The 23,578-nt window shown below is 35.9% G+C and overlaps 1 protein-coding gene across 1 annotated transcript; it reads right to left on the reverse strand.

Moving 5' to 3' along the window:
* Positions 1–14,362: 14,362 nt before the first annotated feature.
* On the reverse strand, positions 14,363–14,812 carry LOC140863351 (uncharacterized). The gene has a single exon (XM_073266718.1). The coding sequence runs from the start codon at positions 14,810–14,812 to the stop codon at positions 14,363–14,365; it is 450 nt and encodes a 149-aa protein (XP_073122819.1).
* Between the last annotated feature and the right edge of the window lie 8,766 nt (positions 14,813–23,578).

Below are 23,578 nucleotides of genomic sequence, written 5' to 3' on the forward strand. Positions count from 1 at the left end.
TTAGGTTTCTCGTCGCCCCGCCGTCCCGGAATCGTTATCTACGCCTACGTCTTTCCATTCTACGGTGCAAGGCATGATCTTTTCTCTATATTTTTGTGTCGTACCAGTGTATATGCGGGTGTGTGCGTGTGCATCAGAATATTTTTAGAATTTTTTTCATAAAACAATCGGATTAATGGTTTGAGTCATGTTCATGTTGGATTTGCTTCCTATTCAATCGTTTTCTCGAGCCATGGTTCGTTTCTAGCTGCTGGTCAAGGGTCCTAGGTAGGGTGAGAAGGGTCTGGACCGAATGGCTTGAGTGGCTCGGGCCAAACGGCCCCAGGAAGGCTGCTGGTGCGGTTCGGCTCTCTCGGACGCACAGGCTAGGGTTGAGGGAAGGAGGCTTCGGCTCGGTGCGCAGGGGCTGCATGGAGTCGGGGCTTGGGCAGGTTAGCACCGCCCAGACGTGGGCTACGTCTGGGTGGTGGGGCTCCGGCCAGGGCGGCCGGAGCAGGGCGGCAGCAGCCCTAGAAGGGCTGCTGCCCGCGGCTGCTGCGGCGTAGAGGAGGAAGGGGATTGGGTTTCGGGTTGTAGGGTTAGGAAGGAACCGGGTCGGGTGGTTGAGGCCTGGGTCGGGTCAGTGGGTTAGCGAGTCGGGTTAGGTTGGTCCGGGTCCGGGGTTTATGGGCCGGGCTCGAGTCTTTTTATTTTTAAAGTATTTTATGATTTAATTGGTTTTTGGGCCATTTAAATTGAAATAAAATGTTTTGGGCTCCATTTAATTATTTTGGGCTAAGTTTAATTTATTTGGGCTTAATTAATTTAATTAAGTGAGTCCAATAATTTTATCGGCTTCAGGGCCCGTGAAAGTTATTGGGCCAGTCTTTGGGCTTTTGGGCCCATTGGGCCAGATTAATTATTTAATGGGCTTAGGAAAATTAATTGGGCTTTAATTAATTAATTGGGCTTACATTTAATTATTTAGGCTTAGAATTTTTTTTTTGGGTTTAAGTATGTTAATGGGCCAGTCTCAGTGTTAATGGGCCAGATTTAAGTAAATGGGCTTGAGAGTGCAGGGCCAGCAGTTCAGTACAACCCATGAAAAATAAATAAGTCCGGAATATATATTTAATTATTTTTATGAATAAGTCTATTTTGAGTATAAGTATATTATATTATGAAAAATTAATTAAATATATATTACGGACATATTTTCAGTGCATGCATTCATGAAATAATTTTTATGCATGATTTAATGTTTAAGGTTGAGCAAAAAAAAATATTTTATGTGGAAGTTGAAGTAGTGTGACAATTTAAGGGGGACTCGTCCCCATATGTGAGATATTGAAGGGCAGTTTACTGCCAATTTAAGAGGTGATTCGTCACCGGCCACGTACGTTGGTTTCCACGCTGATCAGTATTTAATGTATGATTTAAGGTTACACTATGGATACAACCATGCTATGTTAGAAAATTAATTTGCTCAACAATGTTATGTATTATGTTATTTAAGTTTATTTAAGTTAAGTTATGTTATGTAATTTTAATCATGCTCATTCATGTATATGTATGTATTAGTATTTAATTGTTTTAAATTATTTTAAACCCTTGTTATGTTAGCATGTTGGGCCTCTAGGCTCACTACACTGGTATGGTGCAGGTGAGGACGTTGAGGATGATGTTGTACCCACCGGAGGCGAGGATGTATGAGCAGACATGCAGTGACCCCGTGACCGTGATAGATGGCTGAGTCACATGCATGTTACATTTTATATTATTTTTCAGTGGTTGTGAATTTTGAATATTTTATGGAATATTGTCAGTGCATGCAAATTTTAATCATTTTATTTTTGCAGTATTTTTAATTAAATATTTGACTCAGATGTTTATTTTATTTTAAAGAATACATTTTTATTTAAGTATTTAATTGTTTATTTATTTATTTTAAATATTTTTATTCTGTGCATATATGTATGGGCATATATGTACATATTTTATTTAGTAAGTATAAAAAAAAAAAATTTCCGCATATTTATTTATTAATTATAGAGTTAGGGTCGTTTCACATTCTCCCTAAGATACTCTTGGAATTCAGTACTCAAGTACTCACCACCTCGATCCGATCGAAGTGCCTTGATGCTTCGTCCCAATTGTTTTTCTACTTCATTTCTGAATTCTTTGAACTTTTCAAAAGCTTCAGATTTGTATTTCATCAAATACACATACCCATACCTAGAGAAGTCATCGGTAAAGGTAATGAAGTAAGAATGTCCGTGCTTAGTGGTGATGCTAAGTGGACCACACACATCTGTATGGATCAAATCCAACAGTCCTCTGGCTCGCTCCACATGGCCCTTAAAGGGAATTTTGGTCATCTTTCCTTTTAGACAGGGTTCACAAGTAGTAAGAGAATTAATATCAGACATATCAAACATGCCTTCTCCCACTAGCTTGTTCATCCTTTAAAAGATATATGACCTAATCGAGCATGCCATAAGTGTGCTGGATTTAGAGTATCTTGTTTTCTTTTGGATGTTGTTGATATCTCTTGGACATTATACATAGGAATATCTTTTAATTTTAAATTATAGAGATCATTTTCCAATTGTCCTGTACCAATTAAACATTCATTTTTGTAAATATTGCAAACATCTTTGCCAAATAAATAAGAATATCCATCTTTATCAAGCATAGAAATGAAAACAATGTTTTTCACCAAATCTGGTACAAACAAAACATCTCTCAAACATAATTTAAAATCATTGTCCAACAATAAGTAAACATCTCCAATAGCTTTGGCTGCAACTCTTGCCCCATTGCCCATCCTCAAGAAGGTCTCACCATCTCTGAGTCTCCTACTTCTTGACATCACCTGCAAATCATTACAGAGATGTAAGCCACAGCCGGTATCCAATACCCAAGAAGAAGAGTTAAGTGAAATGTTTACTTCAATGTAGAACATACCTTTTCCAGAACCATTCTGGTCAAGATATTCGTTGCAATTACGCTTCCAATGTCCAGGTTTCTTACAGTGATGACAGACGTCATTAGTCTTGTTAGCCTTAACTGGTGTGGCTACCACAACGGGACTCGGAGCTTGCCTCTTCAAGGGCAAGTTCTTTTTGGGAGCTTGGAAGGAACGCTTCTTTACTTTCTCATGTGGTCTATTCTTTGAACCAGATGAAGATCCCACATAAAGAACCGGCTTCTCTTTCTTGATTGTGGATTCAAACGTAACAAGCATGTTAACCAACTCCTCAAGGGTTGGATCTAACCTGTTCATGTTGAAATTCACCACAAAAGGATCAAATGAGCTAGGCAGTGACAAGAGCAACACGTCTGTGGTCAACTCAGTTGGTAGCACAAGATCCATGCTAACGAGTTTCTCCACGAGCCCAATCAACTTCAGGCCATGCTCATGGACCGAAGCCCCATCTCGCATGCGCAAAGTGATTAGCTCCTTGACAATCGCATGTCGAAGTGGGCGTGTTTGTTCACCAAAGAGTTCTTTGAGATGCAAATGAATGTCAGCAGCATGCTTTGCACTCTCAAAACGTCGCTGAAGCTCATCATTCATAGAAGCCTGCATATAACATTTGGCTTTCAAGTCATGGTCACACCAATCCTTGTAAGTCTGTAGCTCCTCAGGGCTACAATCAGTCGGAGCCGTATCAGGGGGCGACTCATCAAGTGTGTATGCAATCCTCTCCGAGTTCATGACAATTTTCAAATTTCTTAGCCAATCGAGGTAATTTGGACCGGTCAGTAAATGTTTGTCGAGTATAGTAGATAGCGGATTGCGAATTGATGACATTGTCAAAACTTGTACTGAAAAATAATAACAGATAAATGTCAATGACTATTTTAAAATATTTAATAAGATATAAAGTTTGGACTTTAACTTTATAAATATTTACTCCCACTGTTTTGACATTTTTACTATCCAATTAGCCAATTACGATCCCGAATAATATCAGCCAATCATAATTTCTAAAAGGTAGTTTCCAATTGCATCTCCATGCAACCCTTACGTACTTTTGTCTCACGCTTGATTAGGACCCAATAATATGACGTCGTTCATCTTTACGTGTCAAGCCTTACCCATCGATATCGAACCTTAATGGACGGTCGCCATGAGTTCCCCCAATAATATGAGCCAAAGTCATGGGAGTTCCACGTAGTTCACATCACCATGTCAATGGATGTCACAGCTTTCCGGCATCCAAAACCCCCCCAATAATATGAGCTGGGTATTGAATACGGGTAGCGTTCGTCATGCATCCATTGTCGATGGAAGACATGGAAATTATAAACACATTTATAATTCCCCTTTTCGGGCTTGATATAAATTTTGAATCTAATTCAAAATGAGGGTTTTTTAATTTTGAAAAAAGGTCTCATCATTAATTTTAAAGATCGCCATCTTTGATCGTATGTTTGCCGGATTCATGCAACTTTGTTATTATAAAATAATAACGCACATACTAATTAACAAGGATGATCAATCGCCCCAAAAACTATTTGGCCCGTGTGAGCCAAACATGGGCCTAGGTCCAATTCCTAGGGAATGCATGGGATGCAAATGCAACAATTACATAAGCTTCCAATATTTACATGTCTTGGATCTTCATAATTCATCATGGCCCACCATCTTCCAATTTTGAACTTCCGCTATTAAATATTTTACATGAAAATATCCATGGCAAATAGGGATACATCTCATGGGGTGGGAACGGGCCATAAACCAAGCCCACTTTGTAATTTGATAATTATTACAACCATTCAACACAAAATATCCTAGCATACACCTAGTAAATTGGTCTTGGGCTTTTAATCATCCTTCATGCACAATATCACATATCATACACCATCAATTAATTATCTCAATAATTAATTGATCAAATATTATATATCTTGGTCCAATCACTAACCACCACAATTATAAAATAAATTAACAAAATAAACAAACACCTTTGTTTACTTTCAAATTAATTTATTTATAATTGAATTTCTTGTAAATCACAATTTACTATAAATAATCAAAGTCACACTTTAACTATTTATTTTATGAGAAAAATCACATATTATAAAGTTTAATTTTTCATAAAAATCAACTATAATATATTTAACAATTTAGGGCCTATGACACATGATATTCCAAAACACTTTTTGAAAAACTCAAGTCGTCATAGTTGTCACCGAAACTCCGTCGCCGGATTCCGGCCAAAAAAAAGAAAAAAAATTTTTTTATTAAAAATATGGGGCAGCCACCGCTGCCCGAAAATAAAAAAAAATAATTTTTATAAAATTTGCCCTAAAAGTTAAAATATTGATTTTCTCATGCGGTTAGAAATTGACCTCAACATAATATCCAACAAATACTACACAAAAGAGTAACCTAGGCTCTGATACCACTGAAGGGGATCGATTAACTCGTGCCCGAAAACGCAGCGGAAATATAAAATTTTTAATAAAAGAAATCCGAGCACTTGTGTAGTATTCAAAAACTCAAACAACCATAGGGTGTTTAGAATTTTACCTATCAATCTCAAAGATTGATTTATGGCTCCAACCAAGTTGATAAACAACTAGGCTCTTGAAAAATGGTAGACTCAATCTACAAGCTTCCAAGAGCACTCCTTGCTCAAAATGGATTGAACTCTTCGAGCCTCCGAATTAGGTCCACGACTAGACGATCTATATCCACTCTAAATATGCACTAGAATATTTAGAGGATTTTTCATTGAGATATCATTTTAATTCTCCCTCAAAATGAAAGAAAAATTTGGAGAAATTGCAATGGAGTGTTCGGCCACTTCAAAAAAAATTGGAATGGAATGATTGTGTGTGTGTATATATTATTCCAAATAATATATTAAAGGAGAGGGATTAATGAGTACAATTAAGCCATGCATGGAAAATTGCAAGACATGCATGAAAAATTGCAAACCATCTTACAACCCTTCAAATTCCATACACACACATATATATATCATATATATAAATATATATATATATATATACACGCCTATATATATATATATACATATATAAATATATATATTCAAATGTCATTTGAACTTATTTTTAATTAATTATTAAACCTAAACCCATTTAAGTTTAATCAATTAATTAAATTTAACTTGAGCCCATTCAAGTCCACTAGTATCAATAATTATACAATACTATATTAATTTGAGCTCTACTAGACTCAATAGTGTTTAATTAATTCAACACTTGAATTAATTTAATTATTTGTACATTAAAATGTCTACTAGTGTTAAATTAATTCAACACTTGAATTAATTAACTAAGTTCAAAATAATAGTTTAGAAATTCACCATTTTCATAAACTAATTATTTTAAGTCAACTTTTAATCTTGGAACACATTCACAAATTAAAAGTTACTTATTCCATTCATTCTCCAATTTAGAAGTCAAACTTCTAATTTATTTTACTTATAAACTCCTTTATAAGTTGTTCAACACAATGAACTAATTTTAATCTCAACGGGATCTAGAAAGCTAGTACTTGTGTGATCCTCAATGGTTCACTGATACAACTAGCAGTGGGTTCACATCTCCATGTGATTCAGGATCAACAAGTCCCTTATATGAGCATACCCTAGATAGCTCCATTCTTATTAATCAACACATTGATAATAAGAACGTCAAAAAACTCAAGTCTGATAGTACCCAACCAGTCATGTAAACATCTAGCAGCATTGCTTACATGACTCCCTAGGTATCAAATGATACTGCCTGCAAAAACCAATCAATTATGGTTAGCGTACAGTACGGTCCCTTAAACTCATATATCTCGATCGATTCGACAACCATTGGTTTATCGAGAGTTGTCATTGAATCGATAACTATGTGTCATGCCGTAGTTGCATCGAAAGTGTAATTCAAGAAACTCCTTTCTTAATTATCACTTACTCTGATCAGAGATTTCAAGATACGTATGCATGATATAACATAGGATATCCATACCCGTAGGTAAGCGGTGAATCCCCGACTACAATGCATTGACTCCTATATGTTTCGTCACAACACCCAACATTGCCACCTGATGACCCCAGATGAGTCGGTAAACAAGTCAAAGTGAAGCACTAGCATATAGAGTCTCCATGTTGTCCCGGGTTATAGGACTAATGGTGTACAACCATAAACTAGGACTTCTCCACTCGATAAGTGAGAACCACTTGGAAAATCCTTTAGGGAGGGTTGTTCAGTGCACTCTACAAGGTGCACCTATTTGCATGCTTGGATATCTCCATGTCCCCTACCAATGAAACATGGTACTCACATCGCAAATACTAGTCTCAAGCTCGAGCGGCCTTTATCCTTCTTTATGGCGGCTGAATCGACTAGGAACAGTTTAGAATATACAGTATTCCAAATATGAGTTTCATGACAGTCATCACATGACCATCTCATATTCTTTCTACTATTTGTATATTCAAGGGCTTTATCTATGCAGCTTGCATGGGTATAAAGATAAAGATGTGCCAAATTAAATAATGTCAAATATTATTAAAATAAAGATTGTCATACAAGAGTTCTCTCAAGGACCATCGGCCAACACATTGGCTCGACGGGCACCTACTCTAACACAGTAGACTCCTCAGACTGAGTAGGTTCTGGATCATCAATTATGATCACTTTGCGCTTGAGTCTGTGCTGTTTGGGAGCAGGATATGGTTGAGCACTTGGTTCTTACTTAACAGTACTAGATAATATTTTAGGCCTTAAAGCCAACATATTATCGGCATCTAATATTGTAACCTTTGAACCATATTGATCAACAGTGAAATCAAAATCAACATCACACAAGATTTTGCTGATTTGAACAGCAAATCCAGTGCTCGTCTTCCGCACCATTTCACACAAAGTATGAAATAAAAAAATAGGACCAGTTCACAGACATATGATTGACAATAATTTTCATTACTTGTTCTTTCTTGCGAGTGATCCTATCGAAGGTACCACCTTTGATCAAAATTTCCTTTGAAATGACATCAGCTAGGATTTGATATTCAACCTTCAACACTTTCTTAAGGGTTAATTGCATCCACACCCCTGTGAAAAGTGTAAAAGGCATAAAACCCCTTAAAAAATATTAATAGGCTAATGCATCCCTCAGTTTTTTAAAATGTAGCACATTTCACCCCTATGTTATATAAACTCGGGCACATTTATACCCTCTCATAGGGGTTTTTATGCTAATTTTTTTAAAACATAGGGTCTAACATGCTATTAATTTACACAGGGGGTTTTATGCCTTTTATACTTTTCACAGGGGGTGTGGATGCAATTAGCCCCTTTCTTAAAGAAGGAAGTAGAAACCTCTTCTCCAGTGGAAGAAAACTTAGTCATAGCAGATGAGATAGCTTCCTTAGGAACAGTGTTGAAATCCATAAGCCCTTCATAAGAAAGACTAAAAATAGAGGTGAAGAGGGCTTCTTTAATTTGAATGACTTTACCGCCGGAACTGAACGTGATAACATTTTTGTTGCTAACAGTCGTTTGGGAATAGAATTCCAGCAATGAGGTCTTGTAGATTACAGCATTCATCTCCAAAAAGGTACGCATACCCGAGCTTTACAGTGCTTTGAATACAGATACTAGGGTTTCATCCTTGATGGTATAAATTGATGCAAAGTAAATCTGGTAGGCATTGAGACTTTAGGCACCCATTGATGTTGTAGACGCTGAGTTGTTTGAGAAAATATCTGAGAGAAGGAGATATCAGTAGCACCGGATAATTTTGAACGCAAGTTATGAATAAATTAAGTAGAGAAGCAATGTTAAAGAGTGAGAAATACACAACATAATTTACGTGTAACTAAATAAGTTGATAAATTTGAATAGTAAGAGAAATGACAATCATCCTTTTAGCTGCCAAAAACTATGAAGGAAATAAATTATTAAAATAATGTGAAAGGGCAGCAGACGAAGTTGAAGAAACAAAGGTAATAATGACCTAGTTGATTCCACTACTAGTACTTTGTCTATAAAAGAGTGCTACTGGATTCAAATTTGAAATATATAATCCTCAGTCAAAACATATATAGATAAATATCAAATGGTTGGAGCGAGTTCATCTTCTGGAGAACCAGAGTCTGATCCTGCTACAAAGTTGGAGGTCATAAGAGTAGAGAATGGAAAGAGCAAGTACGAGGAAATAGTCTACCAGAAGACCATGAAGACTTGGGTCAGAGTGGATAGACTCAGAGAGTTCAAGTCTGCTGCCTTCCCTTTTGACGACCACGGGCCACCAGAATACTGTTGGCTAGAGAACATTGGTACAAGCGTTGGTTATGGACAACCAATGCTGAAGACATCTTTAAGTCTGAAGGTGTCCTTCTCCGGATGCTCATAGCGGAGCAAAAGGAGTTGAAGCATATAATCGCTTCAGAGGATTACCAACAGACAACAATTGCTGGTCTCATCACTTGGATGAACAGGTGGAGAGCGGAAGTAAATAAGGAGATCTATATTTTAAAGTTTAAAATCTTATAATAAAAATAATTATGCAGTATAGATGATTTTTGCTATTATGTTGAAGTAACTTAACACAATATTAAGAACAGATGCGATTCGCCCTGAATATATGAGATTTATTATAACTCGATAATACCAAGCATATTTCGAAAGTAAGAAAACTTAGCTTTCGGCAGGGGTTTGGTGAATATATCAGCAGCCTGTTGTTAGTAGACACATTTTCAAGACGCATATCCATCTTCATCATGTGATCTCTAATAAAATGATGTCTGATGTCGATGTGTTTAGTTCTGGAGTGCAACACTGGATTTTATGTAATGGTAATAGCAATTGTGTTATCGCAGAAGATTGATGATTTAGAAGCATTAATTCCATAGTCTCTCAATTGCTGCTGGATCCATAAGATTTGAGAACAACAGCTTCCAGCTGCTAGATATTCAGCTTCTGCAGTAGAGGTGGCAATGGATGTCTGCTTCTTAGTGAACCATGAGATAAGTCTATCACCCAAGAATTGACATGAGCCACTAGTTCTCTTTCTATCCAGTTTGCATCATGTATAATCAGCATCAGTATATCCAATCAAATTAAATGATGAATTCTTAGGATACCATATTCCAACGTTTTGTGTCCCTTTCAAGTATTTTAAGATTATTTTGGCTGCAATATAATGGGATTGTTTTGGAACACATTGAAAACATGCGCATATGCATACAACAAACATGATATTTGGTCTACTAGCTGTGATATAGAGTAAAGGGCCAATTATCCCTCGATACATGGTGATGTATACTGAGATTCCCCCTTCATATTTATCAAGCTTTGTTGATGAGCTTATTGGGGTTGTAGCAGCCGTTCATGATTCCATTCAAAATTTAGTTAGAAGATCCTTGGTATATTTCATCTGATTAATAAAGATTCCTGATTCTATCTGCTTCATCTGGAGTCTTAGGAAGAATGTTAATTCTACCATCATACTCATCTCGAATTGATCCTGCATTAACTTAGCAAAATTCTCACATAGCTTGGGGTTAGTTGACCCAAAGATAATATAACATCAACATAAATTTGAACTAAAAAAGTGTGATGTTTCTCGACAAACATGAATAACGTCTTATCTATAGTGTCAATTACAAAATCATGCTTCAGTAGAAATTGAGAAAGTGTATCATACCATGTTCGTGGTGCTTGTTTCAGTCCATAAAGGGCTTTGTGCATTTTGTAAACATGATCTGGTATAGAGAGATTTACAAAACCTGGAGGTTGTTATGCATACACTTCTTCATTGAGCATTCCATTCAAAAATTTGTTTTCTACATCCATCTGAAATACTTTTAAGTTCTTGAATGTTGCAAAGGCTAGGAATATTCGAATGGCTTCCAGTCGAGCTACTGGATCAAATGTCTTATCGTAATCAATGTCTTCTTCTTGACGAAAACCTTGAGCTACTAGCCTTGCCTTGTTTCTTACAATAGTCCCTTCCTCATTCATTTTATTTAAAAACACCCATCTGGTACCAATGACTGATTGATGAGTAAGACGAGGTACCAGATTCCATACTCTTTTTCTCTCGAATTGGTTGAGCTCTTCTTGTATGGATTCGATCCAATTATGATCCAGTAGAACTTCTTCTATTTTCTTGTGTTCTATTTGAGAGACAAAGGCAGAATGCATATATTCATGAATCATTTTCCTTCTAGTTCTTAGAGGGGCTGAGGGATCATCAAGAACTAGAGATGGGGGGGGGGGGGGGGTTCTGGTTCAATTTATAGTAGGTTCATGTTATGGGATTTGCTGGCTGAAGAGGATTCTCATTTTCTGTGTTATTTTGTGGAGGCTCAGTAGGATCAATAGTAGGTTGATGTTCAACTACTGCTTCTGATTCTGGAGTTTCATGCTCTGGATTTTGCAGTATTCTTTCTCTAGTTGTTGCTACGTTTTCACTGTCTAAATCCAAATTAATCATGTCTAACCTCTTACTCAAGTGAAGATCAGTAGTACTGTCTAGAGAATTATCATTTTCATTGAATAACATGTATGGATTCTTCAACAGTCAATGTTTTATTGTTAAATACTCTAAATGATTTGCTAACTGCAGAGTATCCAAGAAATATTCCCATATCTGCTTTAGAGTCAAAGGCAGTGAGATGGTGTTTGCCAATTGACATTACTGTGAATGAAACATTTGCATCCAAAGATATGAAAATAAGAAATATTTGTCTTACTCCCTTTCCATGTCTCATAGGGTGTCTTTCCAAGCTTCTTGTTAATCATAGTTTGATTCTGAGTGTAGCAGGTAGTATTTACTGCCTCTGCCCAGAAGCGTTGAGAGACATCTGCATCAGCAAGAATTGTTCTTGCAGCTTCCTTAAGTGTATTGTTCCTTCGTTCCACTATTCCATTTTTTTGAGGTGTTCTGGAAGCTGAGAACTCATGTTGAATGCCCTGTTCTATCAAATATGCCTCAAGAGTTTTGTTAATAAATTCAGTGCCTCGATCACTTCTGATTCTTGAAATTGAAACTGATTTTTCATTTTGAATTATTTTCAGAAGTTTGATCAGAAGACCACTGGTGTTGTCTTTAGACTCTTTACCACTGAGAAATATAGCCCATGTAAAGCGAGAATAATCATCAATAGCGATTAAAGTATACTTCATTCCTCCAAGACTAATTGTAGAGATGGGTCCAAATAGATCCATGTGTAGCAGCTACATACATCGTGTCATGTGTTTGTTTTCTTTGCTTTTGAAACTAGATCTAATTTGTTTTCCCACCTGTAAAGCAGAAAACACATGATTTTTAGTTAAATTAATATCAGGTAATCCATCCACGAGATTCAATCTACGCAAATTATTTATTGATTTTAAATTTAGGTGATTTAAACGCTTATGCCATAACCAGAGTTTCTCTTTATGAGATGCTACTAGACAAGTATAAATATAAGGGTGACTAACACTCCAATTTACCTTATACATGTTACCGTTTCTAATGCCTCCTAATACAGTAGTACCAGTATCATCATTAACAATGCATGACAATTTATGAAAGGCTATTGTATACCCATTATCACATAGCTGGCTAATACTAATCAGGTTATAACATAGATTTTATAATAATAAAACATCCTTAATAATAACATTACCATGAGTAATCTTACGTTTACCCATAGTTTTATCCTTAAATTTATCGACGAAAGTTCTCTTAGGTCCACTACAAGTTATTATGTCAGTCAGTAGAGAACTTTGTCCAGTCATGTGTCTTGAACATCCACTATCTAAATACCATGTTGATTTGTTGATTTCAGCTACTGGTGTGATTTCCTGCAATCACAGATGTAAAGCGATTGGTACCCAATATATTTGGGTCCAAAACTGATTAGTCCTTTTGAAACTCATACTTGCACAGTTCTGATTCCTCTTATGCTTCTGGTTTCCAAAGGAGTGTGTGCATAAAATGAGTGAGGATAATTTCTGACCATATGCATCCTAGTATGCTATTTTGGATTGTCATTCTCGTTGTTCAAACTATACCTCTTCTGAACAGGCTTGCAATTCCAGTTCTGAAAATTTTTAACCTTCATAAAGTTGTGCCTTCCAGTAGCAGGTCCATTTTTGGTCTGAGCTACTGATTGGTTACTCCTCTTAGGTTCATTATAGCCAATTCCAAAGTGTTTTATGCTGTTATTCAGAGGTATAGTTCTTTCAACTTGAATCTCAGACTCTTCTGTTTGTATCACTGTGAACCTGACAAATTTTATATACTTTCCTTTGTCCTTGCTCAGCAGTGACTGAATACCATTATTGGACGAAGAGCATTCATTGCTACTAAAGACAAGACCAATTTTATTCGATGCTGGCTTTTGTAGTTCCTGCATCTTCTCCAATGAGATAGAGGATATGTTCCATTCATTGATAAGTAAAATATATTTTTTGTTCTTTTAAAATAATGTTTGATATTCTGCACGGATCCTTTCATTCTTTATTTCTAACTTACTCACTTTTGTCTTTAGAATTTCATAGATGCTCTCATATTTGCAGATGAGCTTACTGTGTTGTTCATTTAGACTTTTGTTTTCAGTCTTAACTTCCTCGAATGTTAAAGAAAGTTCATGGTATTCCTTGACCATGTCATTTAAAGCAATAATCAAATCAGTGCATGTAAATTCTTCAGATTCAAAGTCAAATACCTCATCATTAACACTGTCTGAATCTTCATCAGCCATGAGACATTCCACACGATCATCTTCACTTTCACTGGTCTCAGAGTCAGACGATTCAGAACTGGATTCTGCCATTTGGCTTTGTTCTCCTCGATTATCATTTCTTTTCTTTCTCTTCTGGATTTCTTGTCATTTCTAGGGTACTTCTTTTGCTTATTTGGTTCATCCTTCTTGGGATTTGTGCAGTCTGCAATGAAATGGCCTGTTTTGCCATATTTTAAGCATGCAACATCTCTAGTAGTTTCTTCTTTCTTGTGATTTTTATATTGGTAGGGTCGCTGATTTTTCTTCATGAACCTTGAAAATTTCTTGATGAATAGTGACATTGCTTCGTTGCTGATCTATTCAGCAGTCTTCTCTAGTGTGGATTCAGTAGTACTGATGCTAGTAGCTATATGACCAGTAGTGACCGCTAAAGCTTTAACTGGAGGTTCTAATATTGTTTCTTCTCCTCTTCTGATCTGCAACTCAAATTCATATGCTTTGAGGTCTGCAAATAAGTCATGGAGCTAAATTTTGTTCATTTTTTTTGCATCTCGCATAGCTATGGTTTTTATATCCCATTCCTTTGGGAGTTCCCTCATCACTTTGAGAGTCATCTCTTTTTTGTTGTATTCCTTTCCGAGATCATTGAGTTCATTAACCAAGTTGCTGAATCATTCTTCAAAATCACTCATGGATTCACCAGTCCTCATTTTGATGCTTTCAAACTTCTGTACAGCTACTGAAAGTTTGTTTTCCTTAGTTTTCTCGTTACCTTCACAAAGTTGAATAAAATTCTCCCATATCTCCTTAGCTGTGTAGCACATCTTTATTTTGTTGAATGTAGTATTATCCAACATCTTGTACAGAATGTCCTTGTCCATGTTGTCTATATTCACCTTTTTCTTATCTTCATTCTTCCATTCGCTCCTGGGTTTTCCAATCATTTGTGGAGCACAGTCTGATATGGCTACAGCCGTGTTGGCATTCATGATTTTGAGTGGTCCATCAGTGATCACGTACCACATATCATCATCTTGTGCAGCAAGATGAGCTTGCATTCTGATTTTCCAATCATCAAAGTTTTCTCGGGAAAAGATAGGAATTTTGCTGAAGGACACCATTGGTGTGAGCCTGTCGAGACAAGATAAACCTACTCTGATACCACTTGTTAGGATCGGCGAGGAGTGTTTAGATTGGGGTGAATGAACACTCTTACTTTTTTTGCTTTTTTTCAAGGAGCTGGAGTTAGCAGCAATCCAAGAACATCTTGTATGTTTGAAATAGAGGCACTAGTCTATTGAATTAGTGTGGAAACATACTGCTCAACGTCAACCGAAGCTCAAGATAGTAATAAAGTTGGCACCATATTTGTTTATGGAAGTTCGAAGGATAAAACCTTATATGTATCCCCTTCTTCTGTTTCCATAAGCTATTCAGAAGCTTTGATTGGTACTCTAACTTAGTACAAACACATTTCAACAGGACTTATCCACTACCTACTGAAACTCCTAGAAATCTTACAACTCCAAGTGTTCTTGGATAGACTTCATCCAAAAACTTACAATACTCAATATTTGATACTCAGTAGATGATTACAAATATAGACGCACAGTGATGATCTTGAAGATTTGATATATCGATGAGTGTGTGCAAGAGTATTCTTTTAGTTGAGACTTTTGATATCTGAACTCGAAATCAGTAGAGCTTTCTCGTAAGTTTTTTTTTCCTTTTGAGTCTCTATCTCTTTTCAAAATAACCAAAATCTTTATATAGCTAGCTGCTGGTTCCAACGTTCACAAACGACTACATTAATTCTTTCAGTGATTATCCCTGAAACACGGAATATATGTATCAGATTTGTGTGCTCAAAAGGGATATACATTAAATGCTCATTTAATGCTTGGTACGGTGCATTAATTGTGATGTCCTATCAAAAGAGCTATTTAAGGCATGTTTTACTGAACCTTGCTTACTAATTCTGCTTTTTCATAGGTCTACTAGTTCTGTTCTACTGGTTCTGAAATGTTTAAAGGACAACTCTATACGAAATCTGTTATGCTTCAGTTCTACTGGTTTGGGATATCTACTAATTTATACCAGTCTACTATTTTTTAGACTAGGCGTATTTTTCTTATCATTTTTATAGTTGTCTGTTCTGTTTGATTTATTGCTACTGGTTCGCTCATCACAAAAATTAAAAACCTTAACAAAAATATTCATTAACTAACATCAACAATGTGTACCTGGATATTGGGAGACATGCAATATATGTCATGCCCATAATTATGCATTTCATTGCTCAAAATATTGAAATAGGCATGAACAAGGTCAGATCTTAGTTTTCCACCAAACAAACAAAACAATAACTCATGCCCATACAATATTACGGAATCATCTTGCCAAACTACACCACTACAAAGAGAAAGTAGCAAACTTAACAACTCAAACAAACATAAAATGAAAAATTATGATTAATTCAAAAAAAATAAAATAAATTTAGATGTCTTTACCCCAAAGTATCCCCGTATATGTAATTCTCAATAATGTTTTTTTGTTCCGTTGATATTTGATCTTGCCCATTATTGTAGTATCGCGACACTTAATTAAGCTAATCTACTACCTAAACATGATTAAAAAGTTGGAAATCGGATTCAAAACGATAAATATTCAGAATGATCAATATTGGTTCCAAGGGTTTCAAGTGTTGAGACAGTTTGGAAGCTCCAAAGAGCCGTTTGGAAACACCGAACTAGTTCGGAAACCAAATTTGGTGATCGGAAGTATCGAGTAGTTCGGAAGAACCGAACTAGAGATTGGAAGCTCCGATCCCGGGTCAATCAGACAGGGTATGAGTTTTGATTGGGTGATTAGACTTGTGGGCTTTCGGAAGCTCCTAAATAGAGTTCAGTAGATTCGAACTGTGTCGGCTGCTGTGTGTTGTCCAATCAAAGGCACGCGTTCGGTAGAGGGAGTTCGAAAGGATGATCAGAAGTTTCGAAGTATCCAAACTAGAGATCAGACGTTCCGATTGATGTCTATATATAGGGGTCGAGAGCTTCACTTTACTCACTCAATTCTTCAAGTTTTTTCTCTATCAGCTAGCTTTTAGGGGTTTTTGGGCGACGTATTCGAGGTCTGGGTGGTGATGAAGCTCTATCGGGATCTTAGGAGTGTTGTGCCTTGAGTTTAGTGCAATCTTCATCAAAGGGCTTACTACAGATGCAAGTATATCGCTAGAATCTGATAAGCTCTAGAGATTAGCTATTAGTCTAGTTAAGGCTTTTAATAAATGTTTAGTGATATGGTGATTGTCTGCTTATAGGCTTGGACTAGAGAGCCAGTATCGCTAGGTTTCTTATTCTGAGATACGGACGTACTATCCATGATACCCTAGTTGAGTATGCATGTTCTATGTTTTCATGGTTTAAAGGGCATGAATTATGTGCATTTATTATGTCACGATTATTATGTTGTATATATTATCACATTGAGCCTACACCTTGATATTACCTGTATAGAGGTTGCTCAACCCCGAGGTTTTGTGGATGGATTCCATGGATTTTGGTCCGGATATTCAACTTATTTCTTATGGTATGAAAGTACCTCCTGATGCGATGACCCAGTGTGATACATACCATGATGCCATTTGTTGAGCAATAGTTTCTACCGTGATAGGTTCCGGTACTCGTTCATTTACATTTAGCATTCATAGCATGTGAATACTCATACTTTTGTGTTGATTATTGTTAGCTCACATCCTCGGTTTTGGTTATGGAGACCTCATTCTATGGGGTAGGACTTAGGTTGGATAGACCGAGAGGTAGCGGTCATTGAGCTGCAGTAGGGTGGATTGTATTGTACCAGGTTTTCCTTTTTTGAGTTTAGCATTATCTTCGATTGGGTTGTATAACATTTATCAACATTTGTTTTGGGACCATTTGTATTCATGTCGATAGTTTTAGTTGATTTATTTAAGTTTCCACTGGTTTAATTGATTATTGTGTTTAAGTTATTTGGCATGCTTAAGATTTGATTAGTTAGTGATTTCGAGACAGATCACTACAATTATATATTTGTCTTCCTCGGAACTCATGTAGAGATTCCTATACAACACTTATAGATATACTTTTAACATCAATATTTTCCAATATAAAATATGAAAAATAAAAAATTCAATAAAAAATAAAGTAAGCACTACAAAATTGTAAAATATATAAAACATTTGTAGGTATTGTAAAAAATATGTATTTAAATACCATGTCCAACCATTGGGGTGAATGTTGCATTCTCTTTCTCTTTGGGGTCGTACTAAGGCGTGTCATATAGTCAGGATCTTTTCTCTTTTTTAACCCGTTTGTTTTTTTTAACGGTCTTCACAATATATGATTTTGGATTAAAAATAATCATCTCTTTACCTTCTCCAATGGCTTCCTGCGTGATCTTTGATCTCCATCATTTGTGTTAAATTGCACTCCGTCCACAACCACTTTGACAAAACTCTCAAGTTCAACGGTCTCGTCTGTGTTCATTTTCACTTTGTTGTCAATCACTTCGTTCAAACTTTCAATAGTAGGATCAATATATCCATCCACATCTTGCTCGGTGTGACCTTTATCATACATATATGAGGCATCCTTAAAACCAGATTAGGTTGCATCATCTTCAACCATTTCATTTTTTTTCTTCAACTCTTTAATCTCATTTTCAAGCCTTCTAATGTGATCCAACAATTCTGAATCATTGGATCGAGAATGAACCTTGAAATATAAGTGTTAATTAAGCATGCTAATTGGTTGAATAATATACTATTAATAAATTTTCTTTCATGAGTTATAAATAATTACATCATAAAAATCTCTATATCATCAAGAAGTTTTTTTCCCTCTTCGAATGGTTTGATCGGCACAATCTAAAACAAAAAAGATAATTTTTTTGTTTAAAAATACATTTAAACAAAATTGTAGAATAATATAGATTAAATTGCGCAAACCTTGTTTGATCTCACAGTAATTAATACATCCTCTGCACCTTTAGGATTAATGAGAATCTTGCTCTCTCCAAACTTGAATAAATGATGAAAACAATGTAAAGCACGAGGGTCACCAAGCATAAAAAATCTTTCATATACCCAAGCCTATACAAATATAATTATTAACATTTATTAACTCCGCAAATAAAATATATAAGCTGAAAAAAATAAGAAAATGCCAACAATACAACTATGCAACCTCCCATATACTTTTTATCTTTTTTTTCACTTTAGAGAATCCAAAATGTTCTTCAATTTCATCATGAAAAACCCTAGAGCTGCATCTCCTCAATCATACTCAAAAAAAGTTTCCAAATTATCCAAGTACGAGAAAATAAACTTTGGAGTGCCAAAATTACTAGTAGGAAAAATAACACAATTAAAAAGCAGCAAAATAAAAATTCAATAAAAAAATCATCAATTTCAAGCTCATTCTCTGCCAACCCAAATAGCTTCTATGATGACATTTCTCTGAACACAATTCATTCCCTTGAAATGGTGCTGAAGGAAGTTAGAACTCGATTTTAAATCGATGTTAACTAGTTGACTGATGCAAGGCAAACCTATAATGATCGAAAAATCCCTACAAGTAAATGACACCATTGTATTGCTTCCAAAACAAAAGTTGCATGTCTCTACTTCAAAGCGTTTAAGCATTGCATGAACTCTTGATGTGCTTATACAAATCTTTTGGATCTTCAACCAAGGCGAAAGAGGTGAAGCCTCTAGCTTTTTAATTTTAGTTCACCCCTTTTGGAAACTAATGCTCCACTACGGATATAAATTTTGTTGGAGAACTCCTTGAAACCTTCTTTTTCAATTGGTGAAGCGTCTCCATCATTATCATCCGTATTTTTTTAGTCCATGTCATTTCTAATTCAAAAAAAAATAATTAGCAATGATTTTAACTAATATTTTGACAAAATAAGTTAATAAGAAACACACGAAAGAGACTTGACATTATGTGGAGATAAAATATTAAGTGAGAAAACCATGCATCTCTATTGCTGAAAAAATTGCAGAAACTTAGGACCAAAAAAAGGTGAACACAAAACTGTTCGTTTATAAAATGAGATCTCAGATTAAGAAAGACGGAATTATTACTCACCGAGGCAGCTTACACAGTGATAATACATGGTGTTCAAGGGGCAATGCTTCTCCACGATTCAGATGGAGGTGGCTTCAAATCTAAAATAAATCAAGAACATGGCACAATAAAGAGTAATAAATTATTTCATTTTCTCATCACAAGCTACAACTCACAGCAACAAAGAATGAGAAATAAGCACACAAATTATCGCCTCTCTCGCACAACTCACAGCAACAAAGAATGAGAAACAAGCACACAAATACCATGAAAATATTGGCATGAGAACTAATACTCAGGCTGAGCTGTTGGCCATTTTGAAAGGTTTATCTCTTTGTCAGGAATTTGGCTATTTTTTACTTTGGTTGGAAGTAGACTCGCAGGCTATTTTAGCTATTATTGACTTAGACAACACTAGTTGGAACCTTTGTGCCACTTTGATGAATATTTAGAGTATTTTATTTAATCAACCAGTCTTCAAGTCTCATATTTATAGGGAGGCTAATGCTGCGGCAGATGAACTGGCAAACTTGGGGATCATTAATCAGGGTCTGAACATTATTGCTTCGGGTCAGCTGGAAGGCAAGCTTCGGGGACTTTGCAGGCTGGATAGAGCAGGATTTCATTATTTTAGGATTAAGCCTAAATAGTTTTATTCATGCATATATTTAATTTTTTGAGAGGTTTTGGTCTAGTCCCCCTCTCTTGTATTTCCTTTTTTGGTGGAATAAACGGGTAGAGGTTCGCCTAACCCCCCGCCACAACATGCGGCTTTTTTTTAAAAAAAAAACACTATGTACACACACAAAACTTACAATAATAAAAAAAATTATTGAATTTCTTGAATTTTTTTAGATGCTCTCTTCTCTCTCCTCCCCACCCTCCCTCACCTCTCGCACGCCTCCCATACCCCCTACCTCGCTCTCCACCCTCCTCCCTTGGCTGCCAGCGGCCATGCCGTCGGCAGAGCCCTACCCCCAACCAACCCCAAATCTTTGCCTCTCTCTTTAAGACTCTCAAAGATTTTACTCCGGTGACCAACCCCTCCCTGGAGACCATCACTATATGAGCACCCTCCTCCATCAATGGATCTCCGGTGGTCGTGTTCTCCCAGGAGGATGTTGCCAAGCTCTCTCAACCTCTTGAGTTTGCTTTGGTGGGCAAATTCTTCAACAAACATCCAAAGTTTGATGATGTGTGTCGCGTCTTCGCCGCCATAAAATTCCTTGACCATTCTTTTGTCGGAGCTCTGCAGGGTGGTTTCATCATAATCTGCCTCTGCCTTCAAGATGATTTCAATTTTTTATGGTCCAACCATATCTGGAAGGTGGCCGACGCGCCGATGAAGATTTTTAGATGGTCGCCAGATTTAAACTTCAAAGAGGAGCCATCTACTGTTCCGGTCTGGGTCGACTTTTCTGTCCTCCCTTTACATCTTTTCAATCATAATGCACTTTCTCTATTGGCCAAGTGATCGGAAAGCCGGTGTTCCTGGACAACGCCACCATCAGAAAAATGAGTCCTAGTGTGGCTCGTTTATGCTTAGAACTGGATGCCTTGCAAAATCGTCCCAAGTTATTCAGATACAACAGGGCGACACCATCTGCAGCCAGGAGGTCATTTTCGAAAACTTGCCAAAATACTGCTCTTTTTGTCGTGTGTTTTGGCCATGATTCGTTGATTTGCAAGAAGAGGAAGACAGTGGAGAGTGAGGTGACTACAAATATAGTTTCAGCACTCCGATCCGAGTCGGAGAAGGTGTCTCCGGAGTCGGCGAGGGTCCGATGGCCGATGGTGCGGCGGCAGGCGACGATGTGATGGTGGCCGACAATGGGTTGGCTGCTGTTGTTGTGGGTGATGAGTTGGTTAGGCAAGATAATCCCAAGATTTTGGATAATATCCCACCAAATCCGATTGTTCTCAAATTATCGGATATTTTCCTGCTAATCCTTTTGTTCAAAATTTCAAAATTTCAACAACTTTTTAGTTTGCAGCATATCTCCAATCCCGCCATTTTTGGTCAATCAAATTCTACAGGATTTAATTTTCATTTTTCGGACTCTACTTTAAAAGAAATTTCACCTTATGTTTTAGGCACTTAGCATGCATTTTATGTTTTCATTATTGAGAGTTTATCCCCTCCTTGTATGTTTCGTTTTATCAATAAAATTAGTGGCTTTTGACACCTTTAATAATAATAATAAAAAACACTATGTACAAAACAACAACATATGGTTTTTTGATGTGGGAGAGGAATGAAAAATGGTGGATCGAACAGTTTAATCTCTTCTCACCAGAGATATTATTCTAACCAAACAAAGATTTCTTCTCAAGAATCGAACAATATGAGACTAATCGATCAAAAAACACAAGGAATCGAAGAAACATATTATTTTTTCGAATTTAATGGCTAGATTCAGATCTGTCCATTTGTCTCGTGGCTTGCTACATCGATCACTTTGTTGGTGCATTTGGTCGACCAGTAATAAGTTTCCGAGTTTAAATCTTTACGTTTGTAAATCGCTGGTGGGTTTCAATGGTGAGGGAAGAGGGTTAGAGATTGAGCATGCTAATGGTGAGAGATATTGGGGGAGGGATGAGGGTTAGCGATGGTGATGTGAAGCCTTTTGAGTAAATAATAAATAAATATGTAAATATTTAAATTGTGTATGATAGGGAGTAAAAAATATGTTGAATTCCTTGTTAGGTAGTTTATTTAAAGATTCATTGGCATAAGGCCTGAACACTAACTTCATTATGGATGAGGATTTTTCAACAATTCACCCTTAAACTTATTACTTGATTTAATTTAATAATGAAATTTAATATTAAAATATATTACACATAAAAATAATATTAAGATAAAACCAATTAAATATAACATTCATATTTATCAAATTAAAATTGGTTACTTTATTCAATTAATAATATAATTGAAAACATAAATTTAGTTATTTATGTAATAAATAAAGTTTTTAAAATAAATAGTTACAAATTTGCATAATAATATAATAAATTGTTAGTAATAAGGCTTAAAAATATTACAATAAACAATTAGAATAAAAAAACGATAAAAAAATCAATTACCTAGGATGACATTGCTACAACAACGCTGTAGCTCTACACCAACCTAACGTCAAAAATAACGCTGTGTTGGAGCTACAAATGAGACACTAGTTAAACGTTGGTGCCTGGTTGGATAAGCCCTAACAAATTAGGTGCAGTAGAGATTGAAAATAACAAAGACTGACGCAGAGACTCAACAAATGATAGATTATTTCGGGTATTTTTCTGGTATTTTCCATAATTTTAAATTTTGTTTCTTTTTATTATTATTTTGGAGAACTATTTAAAAATCGATTTTTTGTTCAACATTCGATTATCTTATGGATTTGGATCCCCTACTATGGCATCCCCACAGTAGGGGATGCTGTGGGGGTAAACTGTCCCACATCCCAATTTTCTTCTTTTTTTTTCAGTTTTTTTTTTCTTTTCTTAATATATTCCTTATTTTTTGGATTTTATTTCAAATTTATTCTATATCAAAATATTATTTCTTTATATTTTGTCATATATATATATATGTATATTTATTTTTCATATTTTTTGTTTCTCTTAACCGAATTTCTTCTAAAATCAATGTAATCGAACCGAATTAAATGTGGTTCGTTCGGTCGGTAACCACATTAAACAATTTAGTTTTTTAAAATATTTTAAAAATAAAAATTATAAAATTAATAATTGAATATGTGATTTTTATGATAGTAAAAC

The sequence above is a fragment of the Henckelia pumila genome, chromosome 1 (assembly GCF_033568475.1).
Source record: "Henckelia pumila isolate YLH828 chromosome 1, ASM3356847v2, whole genome shotgun sequence".
In the NCBI taxonomy this organism is placed as follows: Eukaryota; Viridiplantae; Streptophyta; class Magnoliopsida; order Lamiales; family Gesneriaceae; genus Henckelia; species Henckelia pumila.

Coding starts and splice junctions, on each gene's coding strand:
- LOC140863351 (XM_073266718.1), bottom strand. CDS start 14,812: ATGGTGTCCTTCAGCAAAATTCCTATCTTTTCCCGAGAAAACTTTGAT.